The sequence below is a fragment of the Solanum stenotomum genome, chromosome 2 (genome assembly GCF_019186545.1).
Source record: "Solanum stenotomum isolate F172 chromosome 2, ASM1918654v1, whole genome shotgun sequence".
In the NCBI taxonomy this organism is placed as follows: Eukaryota; Viridiplantae; Streptophyta; class Magnoliopsida; order Solanales; family Solanaceae; genus Solanum; species Solanum stenotomum.
The window spans coordinates 26,625,553-26,643,492 of record NC_064283.1 but is presented as its reverse complement, the minus strand read 5'-3'; the positions used below and the strand labels follow the sequence as shown (position 1 = coordinate 26,643,492).

The 17,940-nt window shown below is 36.1% G+C and overlaps 2 protein-coding genes across 5 annotated transcripts; one reads left to right on the top strand and one right to left on the bottom strand.

Annotated features, from left to right (window-relative positions):
- Positions 1-652: 652 nt before the first annotated feature.
- LOC125854353 (aminodeoxychorismate synthase, chloroplastic) lies at positions 653-17,052 on the bottom strand. 4 transcript variants are annotated; one of them, XM_049533871.1, is made up of 14 exons: positions 16,919-17,052; positions 15,438-15,806; positions 10,027-10,158; positions 9,487-9,554; positions 7,111-7,175; positions 6,440-6,506; positions 5,069-5,323; positions 4,862-4,988; positions 4,289-4,563; positions 3,725-3,804; positions 3,503-3,605; positions 3,031-3,113; positions 2,002-2,619; positions 653-1,542 (listed from the first exon to the last, which is right to left on the bottom strand). In XM_049533871.1, exons 2-14 carry the CDS (start codon positions 15,760-15,762, stop codon positions 1,032-1,034), a joined length of 2,709 nt encoding a protein of 902 aa, XP_049389828.1. In that variant the 5' UTR covers positions 15,763-15,806; positions 16,919-17,052; the 3' UTR covers positions 653-1,031. The 4 variants fall into 4 exon arrangements, with proteins under 4 accessions (XP_049389828.1, XP_049389827.1, XP_049389830.1 ...); XM_049533870.1 differs by having other exon boundaries at positions 16,705-17,044; XM_049533873.1 differs by having other exon boundaries at positions 16,709-17,044.
- On the top strand, positions 13,182-14,839 carry LOC125854355 (uncharacterized). The gene is made up of 4 exons (XM_049533874.1): positions 13,182-13,292; positions 13,400-14,104; positions 14,184-14,302; positions 14,384-14,839. The coding sequence occupies exons 2-4, from the start codon at positions 13,462-13,464 to the stop codon at positions 14,594-14,596; spliced, it is 975 nt and encodes a 324-aa protein (XP_049389831.1). The 5' UTR covers positions 13,182-13,292; positions 13,400-13,461; the 3' UTR covers positions 14,597-14,839.
- Positions 17,053-17,940: the final 888 nt, after the last annotated feature.

The window sequence follows — 17,940 nt, the reverse complement described above, 5'->3', positions numbered from 1 at the left end:
CTCCTTTGACTAATGGAACTTAAATACACCCTGATTTTGCCACATGGGTGAATTACACCCTAAATTTGATTTTCTTTGCTTTTTATTGAATTAGTTAAATAGAGAAGTGTTTCTAAGCCTATCAATAGTTTGAAGACGAAACTAACAATTCACGCCAAGTTCGAAATGTTTTCAATACTTCTTCCTTATTTTTTTCACTACAACCATTGACACTCCTTAATGAAAATCTTGGCTCCGCCACTGCTTCAAAGGGTTATATTCTTACTAGTTCATCATTGGTGTAATGAGCCAACCAGCCCTCTTATTTTATAAAAAAATAAAATAAAATCAACTCCTTAAAAGTTATTTCCTTCCCTCCATAGACCCACAAGAACAAAAAAGTAGCTCATTCCACAGTCTTGAGTATAGTAGAGGAGCAAGTGCGAGACAACTCCCTCAATCCTAAACTAATAACTAAAATAGTTGAAGTTAAGACATTAATGGTTTTGAGGATTCATCAAATTTGATTATGATAACGCTAAATCTCATCTCACCAAATTGATATCACATCTACGAGGTCAATACTTATCATTTTCCAATTTACAGGCATATATGACGAGCAGTCAAAAAGTAACAGAACGTGGAAAAGTTAGTCAAACAAAAAACTATTGTCAACGATTTTCTCTTAAAAAATCAAACGTGGAATTATCAATTCAGTACTATTACAAGTTCACAAACATATCTGTAATTTTCTACAGGTCTTTCAGAAGCCTCTATGTACAGTATTTTATTCACTGCAGGTCAGTGCAGATCTGCATGCTATCATGGCTATATTTTCCAAACACCATGCTCAAAAGAATGAATAGATTGTGCTGACAGAACGAGGTCATGACAAATATTTGCATGAATTACATAGGCTACCTGACTACTTTCATCCACTGTTTCCCCTTCCTTTTGATTATAACTACTAGAAGCTGCATCTCCCACAGTTTTCCAAAAACTAAGAGAGTTCAATACCACTATTTCTGCATTGGACATTTCAACCGGTCATGTCACTTCTGTGTATCTGATGAGAAGATGCTGCTCTGATGTTCAAGAACAGCCTTAATCGGTGCTCGACTTTTCAAAATCATTTCTTCATACTCATCATTGGGATCTGAAAGAGCTGTGATGGCTCCTCCTGCTCCTACTGAAGCTTCTCCCTCGTGTATGACAACAGTCCGTATCACAATATTGAGATCAAATGCTTGGTTATAAGAAAAAAATCCAATGCAGCCTGAGTATATGCCCCTAGAACAATTTTCAAGATGATCAAGAAGTTCCATTGATCTCAACTTTGGTGCACCTGTCATTGACCCACCAGGGAATGCAGCCTTAACACAATCAATTGCACTTGCATCTGATCGCTTTTTCCCCCGAATTGTACTGACCATGGTATGAACTGTTGCATAGGATTCAATTTCCATGAGATGTGGGACATGAACAGAGCCAGGCTCACATACACGCCCAAGGTCATTCCTCAACAAGTCAACAATCATCAAATTTTCCGCCTGATCCTTTTCACTGTCACAAATTATTAAGAGCTTGGTCAGGATTGTTTGAGCATGAGTCTGTTCCAAGACATACGACAACCATTTTATATAGCAAACAGATACTTAGATACAACAAGGTGAATATAGAAGTTAAATAAAAGGACTAAACTAAGCAACTTAGGCAGATAAATTAAAGGTGGCTGGTGGGTTGAGCCTGACAGCACTTAAGAGGCCAAAAAGGGTGAATATAAGTGTCAGAGTTGGGAAATACGAACAAGAGCAGCATTAAAGACTCAAACTTCTGGGAGATATGAATTTTAGAGATGAAAGGTGAACATTCTATAAGACGCAAGTAAGACGGTCAATAGTCAAAGCTTCCTGAGGATAATAAATGTCAGTCGATATTACGGTACTATGATACCATCAAAGCTTCCTGAGGATAATAAATGTCAGTTGATATTTCAGTATTATGATATCTCGATTTCTGTACCTGTATGCTAATTGCAGTTTCAGAAACTCATCTTCCTTTGGGGTGGAACCACGAGCTATAGTCCCTTTTATGGGTTTTGCTTCCAGAATAGCATTCCTATCCAATCGTAGGAACCTTTCAGGTGATGAACAACATATGCTTAGGTTTTCCCTCGAAAAATTAAGCCAGGCAGCATATGGTGCAGGATTTCTTTCTCTGAGATTACGATAAAGTTCCAGAGAATCTATTTCCCCCAACTTCATTCTCATCTGAGTTGTAAGACACAACTCATAACTTTCTCCTTCTTTTATGAACTCTTGACAATTCTCAACGTCTTTGATATACTGCTCTCTTGATTTCTCAGCAGAAAACCCTGATTTTAGTTCGATTACAGACAATCCTCGAGATGCCTGCAATTGTAGCCTTCTGGACGTAAAAGCTCTCAAGTTGAGCAGCCTCTGCTCCAGATCTTCCAAGCGAGAAGTAGTACTGGTGCTTCCATCGTGTAGTGACAAATTATATATGTCATCACACTGATGATCAATGACAATAACGTTATCTGTAAAGAATAAACAAGCATCTGGTGTTTTTGATCTATGACGATTAGATGCCACACCACATTCAGCTTTAAGATCATACCTGTATCAGGAATAGACACATCAAACCACAAGAAGATCACAAGTCATGAGAAACAATTCTCCCTCCAACCAAACACACATAAAATGGAAGAAATTAACAACCCAACCTCCCATACATCAGCTATATCCAGAGTCTCATCCAGCATAGAACAACTACAGATGATATGAAGGTGAAGCTTTCTGCTATTCATGACTTCATACGCCATGAAACTTACCATGAAAAAAAAATGACACACAACCTTATATACACGAGCAAAGGACATTCCCCCTACATGCAACAGCCAATGATTCAAGGAAAAGAAGGAAAAAAAACTTCTAAAACATACAATGCAAGTCCTTGAAACATGTAGAGATACTAAGATAATAGAGTAGGAGGAGGGTTCAGATCATTTGAAATGAAATCACTACATACCCGATATAACCAATGTAACCACCATAAAAATCAAATGGTAATCCTTCATAATCCTTCTCATCGAAACAAAATGATAGGAGCTCCTGGTGCAGAGACAAAGGAGTTAATCAGTAAACTGTTAACATCAAATCCTTATAAGGAGGAGAAGGGGGGGAGCCTCTCCTGAACGGAACAAAACGGAGGAGCTCAACAGTATACTTACATAAAAATGAACAATGAAAAATTTGTCATTGCTTATAAAGATACATAGGACATGGGATGATCAGATTTTCTAATAGGTCAAATAAATTCAAAAATGTGTTACTCTATTGCTCAAATTCAATATGTTAATGGGAATATCCCATGATTGTACTGCATCTCCTTGTTCTGCCCCACTTTAACTCTGGAGTACTGATTGAGGTGGTGATCTTCAATTTCAGCAACACATAAAAAATTTTTTAAAAAAAAAAAAAAAAAAACTGGCATACACTACCTTATTTAAATAATCAAAAAATCCATCTTCCAAAAATTTACAATTAACATGACCATTAGCATCTTCAACTGATAGATGGCCACCTCCTTTACACGTTCTGTCACTGAAAATGTAAGATGACGTGTTATGATTGAAAAGCAATGTAGCATTCAAACAGAGATCAATTGAGAAACGACAAGATCTCAAGTAAGGCATTCAGGCAACGTTTGAAGAGATTCTCACCTTCGATTTGACAATCTAAAACTAAGTTGCTTCCAGAGGGAGCCACCCTTTCCCCCCATAAAGGAAAATCTAGCCCTTCCCTGAATACCACAGGTGTATCATGGTTAGAAGGAAAAAGATGAGGGGATGCCTCATAAGCAAAGTAGCCAACCTCAAAAAAAATAAAAAAAGGACAGACAACTTATGAGATGAGAATTCACAAAATGAGAGAGATTGTTTTTATGCTGTCTCAACAGAAATCTACCCTCTACTTTCCATTTCGTAAACAAATTAACAACTATCATAATTAATTACTGCATCTGATTTTCTTGCTTTCAAATTGACACAATCATGGGAATAATTGCTTTTGTTTTGTTTTTGTTTTGGGGGAGGGGAAGAGATGTAGAATTGATAAAAGCGGGTAGAGGACACATTACCTGAGAGAGCAACAAAGAAGAAATTTAAACAAAATGAAAGAAAGATATGGCATCTTTGATGCAACTTGAAAAATACTCCCAAATGCAGAGACAGACAAAAACAGTTATCACGTATGGTACTGAAACTGAAAGCTGGAGAGGAAAAGACCTTCTCTATTGAAGAGCTATCCAGCCAAAAACTGTTTTTAGCCTTTTGATCTCCAAATAGCTCACAGAAAATATTATCTGCTCCACCAACTTGGCTGACAGAGCAATCAAGTTTTTTCCATGTCATCTTCAAAAAATTTACACAGTGACCTGGATGTGATAGATTTAAGGTTCCATCCACTTCGGCAGTTCTCCTATCAATCAATTTATTCACCAGATGCCCACGTCTTGCAACACTTTGGGACAGCGGGTCTAGATTAGGCACCTGCATGCATGCTAAGTAAATTTTACCACTCAGAGTAAATGTGGGGACAGTCTACTGAAACAGAACAGGAAAAGCTGAAAGCATTTATATGCTGATTTAGGAGTCACAATGATAAATAGAAAACAAGAGAATCTCAAAACTTACTACAGCAGCAAGTAAATCTGATGAACTTGATAAGTGATGGATTATCCATACACCTAAAGTTCTCTAAGTAAACAAATAATTCAATGCCATGAAAAGGACTCAAAGAGACTATAGAGACTAAATAGGCAGCTCCACTGAACTATCTCTATTTTATAGAGCAGTTACCAGCATAATGAGCCCTTCTTTCCTTGATGGAGGTTGACGTCAACAGGAGCCAATAATCCTCTGTGATTTTCCGGAAATTCTTGAAAAGCTGTCTTCCGTAACATGTTGCAACACTTTCTGGGTGGAACTGGTAGCAGAGACAAAATCGATGTTACATATTAGTGAAACAGGAGCAAATTCTCATTCAAAGTGAATGACCAAACTCACCTGCAATCCATAGTGCGGCCTACTAGAATGCATGACACCCATGAGGACTTTTCCACCTTGCACATCCTTTGAATCATCTGATAACTCCAACATCCCATTAAAAATATCTTCATTTTCTTTGGACGCATTTAAGAATGAATTGGATCGTTCGACACCATGGAAAGGGAGTGTCTCAGCCGTTGAGGTCCAAGCTATAGGAATGAGTTCCTTTGGAAGTGATTTCGGGTCTATTACAAGGGAATGGTACCGTACCACCTGAAATGTGTCAATAAAGTTCAACCAAGATAAAATAAACTACTTATGCTAGCAGTTTTCATCTTCTCTTTGTAATCCAATTCACTGAAACATAAAGAATGTTCTATAATTATAGACCAACATAAAGCTTCAGGTAGCCAAAATTCCAAAACTTCAGTACTAGCACCGGTATTAGTAAAAACAGTCAGTCAGTCAGTCACTTAAAGCGATGTATCGATGTGAAGTGGGAGTTTTACTTCATGTGGGTGAAGTGAAGCAACTCAGAAGAATGAGCACTTTAGATAGTAAGGCACATAGCCATTCAAGCTAGAATCAATCACTTCTTTGATTTTGACTTTGAAAGCTACAATGTCCAAGATTATTGCTATCTTGAAACTAGGTTTCCAGTTTAGGTATATTTCAATTAATGTTTCTTCTCTCATTTACAGCACATCTTCTTATAGTTTTCTTGATTTTCAATATGCCTCATTCTTCTTTTTCTTCTTCTCTGTGCATCTTTTACTTCTATTACTTTGGTTTGGGGCTTCTGTTCAGCTTCTCTATCCTGTTCTTTCTTGATGCCAATGATTTTGTTTCTCCTTTTCTTGTTTGTTCCCTAATTATTCTCCAATTCTTTATTTATAGGTTAAACATAGGACAATAATAAAGTATCACACAGTATGATTTGCAGCATGGCAAAAAAGATATTTATCCAAAGGAGGTAGGGAAGCTCTTATTAAGAGCACATTATCGAGCATCCCCACATATTTCATGGCCTTGTTCCTTGCTCCATCTTTGTCACAAGAAAGTTGGACTCCATGCTAGCACTTCATCTTACTGCTGGATGAGAATGTGTATGCTTTCCTGTGCATGTCTAACCGCAAACAACAAAACAGAGTTTGACTAAAGTTCTTACTCACTCATATGGGTGCTGGTAAAAGTTAAAACACCCATGATTCCCATATTATATGAAGTTTATCATCTAAATGATGTTTTACAGTCTTCTAAAATCTAAAATCAATAGAAATTTTGAGAAAAAAAACGTGAAGAAACCAAGCCAGCATTTCAAATTGACATACATATCTCATCACAACATAAACACAACAAAAGAACTGAACAAATTCATATCGAACTGACCTTAAATCCAGAATTTCTTCCTGAAGGAATTTCATGGAATAATTGACAACCATTGTGCTCAATATCACTGCAAGGTATAGAAAGAAGAGACATTTTGGAAAAGATAAATGTAATGAGTCACCAAAAAAGAATCACAGTTATCCAGCAGAAAATTTCTTAATCAAGTCTTTACTAACGTGAAAACCACAAATGAGGAGTAAGAATGCTAAGCTCCTAACTCTGATTTCCGGACACCAGGAAACCTTCTCTTGGAGACCTATAAGTGTGTTTCTTTATTAAGAAGGAAACCTACAAGTGTTTTCAACAAACTATTAATATATTGGTTTCAGTTTGTGAACTCTCCACAACATATGTGTGTTCTTTCAGAAGGAACCTGTAGGTGTTTTCAACAAACCTTTTTTTATAGGTAAGGTAGCATGAGAGTTACGCAAGATTTGGACCAATGACCTTCAAGTCAACTTTGAACACCCTTCACCGCTGAGCTAGCACTATCAGTTGTTCAACAAACTATTAAAATCTTGGTTTCAATTTATGATGTCTCCACATATCACCATCTTATATGCATATTTTAATGACACAGTATTTTTTGTTTCAAATGATCATTAGTTAATGTAACACCATAAAAGAAAAGAAGAAGAAAAAAATGAACAATTAAAACACACATCATATACCTCAAACGACCATGGACAGGTTCAGGTGCATGTACAACTTGAGCACCATGCACATATCCCAATGCCTGTTGAATCATGTAAAAGTCAAGTACACACTTTAGATCCTATAGAAAAATCTACAAAAACATGACTAGAGGCTTGTAACATGCATAGACTGTATCACCTACACATCACAAGATGAATATCTATGATTTCTTTCATGGGGATGAGTGAGGTGCTCAACAAGATCTACTACCACACTTGGGGACTGAATATTTGAAGACTTTGATCAGAAATTTCTCAACCTTTATTCATTTCGTCATTCCCTTGTTATGTATTGAATATTTAAGGGTGTAGTCTTTTTATTCCATACTTGAATCTTGTTTATGGAAATATTTTATGATTAAAGTTTGGATTAAATCTCTTGTTTTGCTAATGTATTGAATGATTCTTATTCTCAATGAAGTGAGTTAGTTGTTTCTTAAATTATTCTTGTTCTTTAATGTTTCCAAGGGAGTAGCTAACCCTAGGACGCACCCATTTACATTGATTTGAGTTCAAGAGAGGCACATAGAGGATGGAAAAGATTGATTAACAAGAATTTGGGGCATTAACCCTCAGTTCGAGCTAGAGATAGGAGAAATACTTGTAGCCACATTCAGGTGTTTTTAATGCTCTTAATTGGGCTAGAGATAGCCAACTAGGTAGTCTTGTTAGTGTCCAAGAGGAACTAATATAGAATTGTTTTCCGAGACTAATTAACATAAACTCACTCTTATTTGTAAAATCCTGAAATACATTGGATCGTTACTTGAGAGTGATTTCCTTGTATCCATGTTTGTGGCCATAGATCATTTTACTTGTTTTCTAGGTTAGTTTATATTTCCTCATTAGTTATAATTTTCTCAAAAACTCTAAATATTATTAAGTATTTGGCGATGCGTAGTTTGTAATTATATTGCATATGACCATGTACACTTCCTCTCTTTGAGGAGTGGTTTTGGGCGTTAGCACATATATAGGCAAACACAGTACATAGAAAGTATCTTACTTGTACTCCACCAGCTCAAGACACCAGCTAGTACCAATAGTTCAAAGGGAATAAGCAGTTAAGCATCCAAATCCAAGATATATATACCTTGGTTCTGAAAAAGACATGACTTTTTACTGCTACTGACTACCCAAGTGTTACACAGTAGAAACCTTTGTTTCAATTTTCCATTACCCTCTAATATAAGATAATCCCAAACCTCCACATTAATTGAAGACCAAATGTGGCAGTGTTAAGAGTAGAACCCAACAAACATTGAGGAATTAAGTGGTATACGAGCTTCTACCATTTCAGAAGCTTTATATAATTGGATGACAAAGAATCAGAAGCAAAACTAATTAAAGAAAGCTGATATTCCAATATTCTGCACCGTCTAGTGACCTTTTGATTTTCTACAAACAAATTGTAAGAACAATAAGCCTCTGCCCTGTTGCCCATCATATTTGCCATAGAAATGAGAAAACCACATCATTGGAACTTACAAGTTTAATTTTCTTACAAGTATAAAGGACAGGAAAACATCACTCAGCACTTTCACTTAATCTACCTCACTAAAGATAAGGCAATACCTTATATAGACACATTATAGGACCTGGCAGCCTCAAGCCCAAAGAAGAAATGAAGGACCAGATTAATGTAATTATGCTTGCAAGAGGATAGCCAACCAAGAAGCGTGACTTGTATGGCTTAGGGTTGTCAATCGACATACTGTGTTATACTTGATTTGTCGGCAAAGAGGGGCAACATAGAAAGCTTGTGCAACATATTCCCTTATAGGTTGTATCTTATGCAGTAAAACAGAATTATCACATGTGACATGTCAATACTGATATCTAGCTGGCAACATGCTGAAATTGGCACCTTAAACTAATATCATGTTGTTAAGCCTTCCCCATAATAAAGCTATAAACAGCACTATTAGCCTGCTGGTAAGGAAATTTGGAGTAACATGCAAGAAGCAGGATTTTGAAGATCAAATAAATATATTGTTTAATGACAAATAAAATATTATGCAACCATAGTCAATCCTCATATTGTGAACTACTTTCTATATTGTGAATGACATAAGGTGATAAGACCTCTGAAATACCAGTTTCCATAAGTTTATTTCTTAACAATTAACTATCAACTACTTATAATTTTTTATCTCATAAAAACTGTAATTTGTCCCTAAAATCAACAATAATTACATTTTGGTGAAGGTTTGAGAAGTACCAAAGGAGACAACAAAATAGCAAGACAAGCTACACAAGTTAGCAGGTGCAAACTTGATCAAACAGATCTCATGCAAAATCATATGTTAAAGAATGAAAAATATTACAGACAGATATAAATGGATACATTACCTGGTGACCAAGGCAGACGCCTAGTATCGGGATATCAATGCATTCAAGCAAGAGCCTCAGGCAAATTCCTGAAACATAGGTATAAGGCATGAAAGGCGACTTGTGATAACCATAACAACTTAACAAGCAAGTAAAGTTGAAGCTAAACAAAACTTAGATAGTCAACATCCACACCAATATTATGATATTGGAAGGGTTTCAAGTTAATAACATCAAGCTCTAAGACTAAGCAGAACTATATATGCTCTCGTTAATGACATCAAGCTCTAAGATTAAGCAGAACCATTCACACTCTTGTAAGTTACCTCATCTAGGACAATAAAGAAGCCACATTGGCAAGTCATTGTTTAGAATGAACAAAAATACACATGAAATAGAATACAAGGCACTTAGAATCAGGTTTCCAAGGCAAGGATGGATGACCAATATGCTGATCCCAACAGGTTAATGCATCTAAGTGCAAAATAATAACAAGATTTATCTTGTCCTAGACAAGGAAAAGAGAGTAGATCATTTGGATTTCAGGAGTCCAAGTCAAACCTATATCTGATGGACATGTTGGAGAACCAGGACCAGGTGATATAACAATATTGTCAAATGCCCTTTCTTCGTACAGGTAATGATAAACTTCTTTCCATGTCCACTCATCATTTCGAATCACCACCGGAGGCACTAACATAACAAAAATTAAAATAAAAAATGTCAGACATCACAAACTCATGTCAATGCTATGAAATTCAGGGAAAGATTGGAAAAATGCACACTCAAAGATGACTTTGTGCTAGATGATTAATGCAAGTGACAACCCGCAACCAAAATTTCCAAAATACAACAGAACATGAAGGAATCTAAAACTAATGTTTTTGTTCTAATAAGTGCATATTGGCAACAGTTATCAATTTATCAAAATCATACAATCTAGAAGCAACCAAATATCAGGAAAAGCCATCAGAAAAACAAAGCTAAACTTGAGAATCTAAAAAGTAGCCCTTTTCTTCTTCAATATTTAAAAAAGAGAGTCCAAATCTGTTGAAACAAGAAAACTGGCCACCTACAGATAATTTGCAGATTTTTACTACTACTATGGAAGTAAAGCCCACGCCCTCAGCTTACAGTGTGTTCATGTTATTCTCATCATATCATCCTAAAGCATATTTCCTAGTCTACTGCTTACAATACAAAAGGCACTAACGGAACTTCATAATTACAAAATGATCAGCTCCCACAAATTATTCCTTTTAATAGCTAGGTGTAAAGCGTAGAGATCACTAAAAATCAAATTACAAAGTTATAAGTCATGCTTTCTCAATTTTTCTCAAGAAAAGGGGAAAAGGTAAAAAGCGAATAGAAGAGAGAGATGAGGAACTTCCATTCTCGAGGTTCTAAAAAGATAAAAGTTTCCATGTCGTAAGAAAGAAAACCAGTCTTTACATTCAAGCTGGAACCAACTTGAGGCCTATCATAGATAGCCAGGAGGGGAGGCTTAGCAACTTAAGGTGTGGATGAGAAGGAAGATTTTCAAATCCTACCTTTACTCCAGGTGAATGTAGTACAAAATATAGTCACAGGAAGGGGACTAAAAGAGTTGTTCCTTTTAAAATTTTCTATTTCTTTGACTTATTTTACGAGGGACCAAATTGAATAAAGAAGGAATTATATGAAATATTGCTTGATTTGCAGAACAGACGAAGAACATCACCTACAGCTTCACATTACTACACAATTGCTGTCACATTTGCTTGAACTCTATGTATCGCAGCTTAGATACAGAGATCTACCCCTAGACAAGTTTTATACTGAATGGGAAAGAAAGCACTGAATCTCTGGGGACATCTAGTTTCTGTATTTGCCCAAAGCTAATGATACTTGTCTTTGGGATGGGGTGGGGGTCTCACAAGGAAGAAAGTGATGGGAACAAATACAAATTTAGCAATAGGTCTACTCCAGATAGTAATTTCCACTTCATGAATTAATGTTGGTCAAAGAATAGTTCTTGTCCAAGAGAACTACATTTTTTTTTTGAAACTGGTAACTCTGTATTCCTCAGCATTAAGGGCTATGCTGGCCACCTTCAAAAGTGTTAGTTACATAGAAATAACAACCAAAAAAAAGAAAACAGGACTACTTACAAACAGTGTTATGAATGGCGAGCGCCATTCGCCAAAGGCGATATGGCGAGGCGAGGCGAGCCTATCTCGCCATTCTACACTGAGGCATGGCGACATCAAAAAGGCGACCTAAGGCGACCTAAAAGCGACGTAAATGGCGGCGCCATTTTGGATTTTTAATTTTTAAAAAGATTTGACTTAATAATATTAGTCAAAATTAGGGTTTTTTTTTCTATTTTCAAACTCTCAGTCGCGTTCTCCTTGCGATCTCTTCTCCACCTTCAGTCGATCGAGCTGCTGCTCCTCTTCCCCTCGCGTCTCTTCTCCTCCTTCATCGCACAGTTGCTGCTCCTCTTCCCCTCGGCCTCGCGTCTCTTCTCCTCCTTCATCGCAGTCGCAGGAGTTGATGCCAGGTGACCTCTTTTTCTTCTTCTTCTTTTCAGTTCTTCTTCTTCTTGAGTTCTCTTCTTCAGTTCTTGTTCAGATTTCTTTTTCTCTGTTTTTTTCATATCGTTTCTGTTGCTTCTTTCTTTTTGAGATACAGCTGCCTTCACTGCTCTGTTTTTATTTTATTCCTCTGTTTTATTGTTCACATTTCACTGCTACTGGCTACTGCCTATAAGTTAAAAAAAAAAAAATTAATTCTTCTATAATTATTTATTCATTTGTCCATAAACAGTGAATTGACTGAATTTAATGGCGGATGCTAGCAAAAAGAGGGACATTGGATGGAATTATGGTACCCAAGGAGCAACGAAAGATTCGGTTAATTGTAACTTTTGTGGGAGTACGTTTAATGGTGGAATAACCCGACACAAGCAACATTTAGTGGGTGGTTTCAAGAATGTTAAACAATGTACAGCTTGTCCGTCGGCGATTAGAGAAGAAGTAAGGGCTTATATGCAAAATAAAATCGTTAATAATCCCAAATTTCAAGTGAGGCAGCCGGAAGAATATATTGATATTGATGATGTTGATGATATGGATGAATATGCGGAAATGATGCCTCCCTCCAAAACTCCAAAGATATCTTCTAGTGGAGGTGCATCATCCACCGCGTGGAAAGGCCCTATGAATCTCTATTTTCCGCAGAAATCAACACAAAAAGGAGGCTTTGAAAAAGGAGGAGGAATTGATGAAACAAAGAAAATTCTAAGAGAGCGTGCGGTAAGTGCTTTCGCAATATGGATGTATGATGCGGGGCTCCCTTTTAATTGTGTCAATCACAAATCATTTAATAAATTTATTGAGACAGTAGGACAACATGGCCCCGGAATGAAGCCTCCTACATTCCATGAAGTTAGAGTTACTCACCTAAAAAAAGAGGTGGAGAAAGTGGAAAAAATTGTCGATGAGCATAAAGTGCAATGGACAAAGTTTGGATGTTCCATTATGATGGACAAATGGACGGCGCGAAATGGTAAAATGATCATCAATATTTTGGTGAATTCTCCAATCGGTAGTGTATTTCTTGGTTCTGTTGATGCTAGCAATGAATCTACCGATTCCACCAAAATGTACAAGTTGTTTGAAAGCACTATTGAAAGAATTGGAGCGGAAAATGTTGTACAAATTGTCACTGATAATGCTAGTGAGAATGTTAAAGCGGGAAGCATGATGATGGGTGCGTACCCACACATTTATTGGACTCCATGTGCCGCTCATTGCATCAACTTGATGTTTGGTGACATATTCAAGGTTAAGCCATATGCTTCCGGTAATATCACTCTCCTATCTTCTAACTTTCTTTATAGTCAATATTTAATACTTATTAGCTACTAATTAATATAATCTTACTTTAACAGTTTTTAAGAAGGCCATCAGAATCCATTCTTACATTAGTCAAAGGCCATTGTTGTTAAACTTGATGAGAAAATTCACCAAGGAAAGAAATTTGGTCAAACCGGCCAAGACAAGATTTGCAACGGCCTTCTTAACTTTGAGAGCTATGTACATACAAAGAAAAAACTTGAGAACTTTAGTCCTCTCAACCGAATGGACTTCAAGTAAATTTGCAAAGGAAACTTTGGGGAAAGAAGTTGCCAATCTTATTATTTCTGCCCACTTTTGGGATGATGTTGTTCGAGCACTTACAGTTTGTGGCCCTTTGACAAAAGTGCTTCGTTTGGTGGATGGGGAGAAAAAACCACCAATGGGCTATATTTATGAAGCAATGGATAGAGCCAAAGAAACTATTGAACGGGGTTTTCGTGGAATTAAGAAGCAATATGAGAAAGTGTTTGAAATTATTGATGCAAGGTGGTCAGACCAACTCCATCGGCCTTTGCATGCTGCAGGCCATGTTTTGAACCCAGGATTGTATTATAAAGCTCAAGAAGAGGGAACTTTACTACAGAGTCTGTGGACCGAGTATTATGCATGTGTTGAGAAGATGATCCCCGATACAACAATACAAGATTTACTAGTCGCTGAGCTTCCTAGGTACAAAATGGCGAATGGACTATTTGGTTGTGGTCCGGCTAAAAGAGCTAGAGACACAAGGTCACCGGGTAAGTGAGTTGATTTAGCTCTTACTTAAATTATTCGACTTATTTACACTCATTAACCTCTAAATTTATTTTATTATAGTGGAATGGTGGTCACTATTTGGTAGTGAAACACCAAACTTGCAAAAGTTTGCCATGAAAGTATTAAGCCTAACTTGTAGCTCATCCGGATGTGAGCGAAATTGGAGTGTGTTTGAACACGTAAGTAAAAAAATTATATCCTAATTTCCATATTATATTATTATCAATATCTATTAGTTAATATCTGTAACTTATGTGTAGATTCATTCCAAGAAGAGGAATAGGCTTGCACTATCGCGTCTCAATGATCTAGTGTACATTAAGTACAATAGAACATTGAAACGTCGTTATGATGCTCGTGATCTCATTGATCCAATTCGCTTGGATAACATTGATGATTCAAATGAATGGTTAGTTGGATGCCCCGAAGATCAAGAAGATGAACTAGTATATGAGGATGATGATCTTACTTGAGGTAGTGTTGCTACGGCAATTGGAGCTGATGAGAGTATCTATCATCTTAGGGGACTTTCTTCAAGATCAAATGCACTTGACAAGGGCAAAGGAGTAGAAACTACATCTACAAGTTCAACTTCAAGTAGGACTCGGACACTAATTGATGAAGACTACGAGGAGGAAGAAGATGAGGAGCAATATAATGATGTAGAGGATGTTGATCTTCAAGAGTTGGATAGTTTTGAAGAAGAATAGACTTTTAGAGTTCTAGTATTATCTTTTGAATTATTGGGTCTTTAAAGTTCTAGACTTTTAGTATCTACTTTTAATTTTTGAATTGAAATATTTGCTAATATATGTTATTGCTATTGAGATTTTGGCTATTTATATATGCAATTAAATATTTTTAATTTTTGGTACTAATTGGCGCCTTGATTCAAAAAGGCGAGCGCCTCGCCGCTCGCCTCGCCGCGTGGCGAGGCAGGCCCTTGTCGCCTTTTGTCGCCTCTCGCCGTCCAAAACACTGCTTACAAAGCTCCTATGAAATACATTTTATCAACAGAGAACATGGAATTATTTTATATTTTATATGTATCAAAATACAGAGACATCAAACAGTAACTGCTAAATACAGACCAAAGAAAAGGCAAAAGGAATAGACATACTACCACATTTAGAGGAGTAGATATGTAAATGATTAGAATAAGTCAATAAAAGGAAACTGACTCATTTCAACTTCAATACAAAGAAGCTATGACAGGCTGAGTGAATTGATAGTTCAAGTTTTTTTATTTTATTGAATTGATGGTAAAAGTTATGCGAGAGAACTCGTAAACAATGTATAATAGAGAGAGCTTACTTCCATTAATGATTGAGAGCTCTTGGTATATATTGTAAGTGTAACTGTCATAGTTGTCAATTAGTAGTGTGCGCACAAATTCTAACTTTGGAACTGGCTCATGTAAAAACTTTTTTCTTGTACCCGATGCATCCAAATGTCCAGGCACCAAATGACTTGAAATTAATACCTTCCTTTCCTTTCGGTTATATTTTTGGAGTGCATCTATCATACCAATCTTCTCAAAAGGTTCAGGTGCTAAAAGAAAATATTTTCTGCTTTGAAGATTTTGGCGGCAGGAAGAGGCAATCATAAATGATGATGATGAAGACACGGCAGAATTCATTTATGATTGTAGAACGAAACCACAGGTTCACCAACCAAATCCTTCTGCATAACATAAGATGTGGCAGTCAGAGATGTCTATAATCCTAAATCAATCACTTCACAAGTGATAATCAAACAGTATTTGAAAGGGCTTATGATTAAGCCACATTCAAATATCACATTTTCTTGGCTACATAAACCAAACACACAATTTAGGAAACAAGACTGAACATCGTGATTAGAATGATTTAGCAAAGAGTTAACAGGTACTTGCAAACACACTCTTGTCATACCTTTTGCATTCTGCAGAGAACAGTCACTGAAGTTCCCCAGATACTAAATTTGACATATAATTAGATAGTCTTTTAATTCCTTTGAATTCCGGACTGTTCACAAGACAATAGTGACAACATAATTTACAGCTAAGTTGAAGGATCCGACATGCACCCGTCGACATATTTGAAGAGTCCGAGCAACATAGATTTACAGTTCCACGAAACTTCCTATTGTAACAACAATTATACTGGGTAGACAGTACTTATTAAATTAAGCAGGCTTTCAGGAATAAACCAAGGTGCTTGAGGGCCAAGAAGTGTTTTTATTTTCTTCTTTTGCTCTCTTAAAAATGCAAACTGCCAAAATACTTCCATTCTTTCATTTAGCTATAGTAAGTAAACCAAAACTAATGAAAAGTAAAGATATTGCACAGACCCATTCCCATGCTAGGAATTCTAAAACAACAAACGTCCATAGATCAATTAAACTTTCTAAAATTTAAGACTAACTACAATTTAAACAACTCATCTAAAAGACAGGGCAGTCATAAAGTTGTTCGTTCTTTTATATGTAACAAACAGCCAAAAAGATAAAATCATGTTCAAGAAATTCCATAATTTGTCAACTAGCTGTTTCAAAATTCAATATTTGACATTTTCTTCAACTAAGCAGAAAAAGGCAATACATACAATAATGTTTTCACTAACACGCACAAATAAGCATCAAGCCAAGAAGCAGATCTCAATAATGTTGGAGTTAACAGAAATAAGCATCAAGCCAAGAAGCAGATCTCAATAATGTTGGAGTTAACAGATCCGAAACGTTTGGTGGGGAAGTATGTATACCTACTGCAGAAATCACTTGTTTTTCAAATTCCTTTTTTTGGGTTTTTCACTTACCGGTTTGGTTTGGCTTGGTGGGTTGGCGGAAGTGGTGGGGTTGAGCAACGAATGATGAGATTGAATGGAGTGGAAAACAGCGACACATTGGTGAGTGTGCAACCACAAGATTTTCAAAGGCTGAGGCGGCGCGCAACTTTCTACTCCCTCTTCCATGTTAAGCTAGCGTTTGGCCATATTCCAAATTTTTGTTTTTATTTATTTAAAAATTGGTAAAATCTATTTTTAAGTTATTTTTAATTTTTGGAGGGTTTGACAAATCATATATCATATATATATATATATATATATATATATATATATATATATAATATAAAAGAGAATCCTAGGCCCGCCTACGTGGCGCCACCACAACCAGGATTCCTTTTTTAATTTATATATTTACAAAACTAGTCTTCCTCTTTCATGAAAATTTGCGACTTTAATGAAAAGTTGTGACTTTTATGAAAAGTTGCGACTTATATGAAAAGTTGCGATTATGAAAAGTTGTAATTTCTATGAAGAGTTGTGACTTTTATGAAAAGTTGTGTCTTTTATGAAAGGTTATGACCTTTCCGAAGAGTTGTAACATTTCCAAAGAATCGTGACCTTTCCGATAAGGCACAATAAACATTTGTTCAAACTACTCTTTGTTGTCTAGTTATAAATAGAGGGATTTCCTCTCATTTTAAAACAACGAAAATTCTGAACTTCTTCTTCTTCTGCAAAATTAAATATTCATGTACAATTTTTTCCTTCCTGTTTCATCCTATTGTTACAGATTCTGGTATGTCTTTTTACAGTCATTAATTTATGCTTATGTTATTAATTGTTGTTTTTGAGTACACGTTTTAAACTTTATTGTTTATGTTTTTGCAAAGTTATTGTTATAAGTATTTGTTGGTACAGATTAAGCAATGCACGTTAATTGAGTATTCACGCGAGTTTTCTCCACTGAAATTGTTGAAGGTACAGTAAAAAAATTCATTAAAGATCTATACTATTATCTCTTGAAGACAAAATTCAAATTCGGTATACCATTG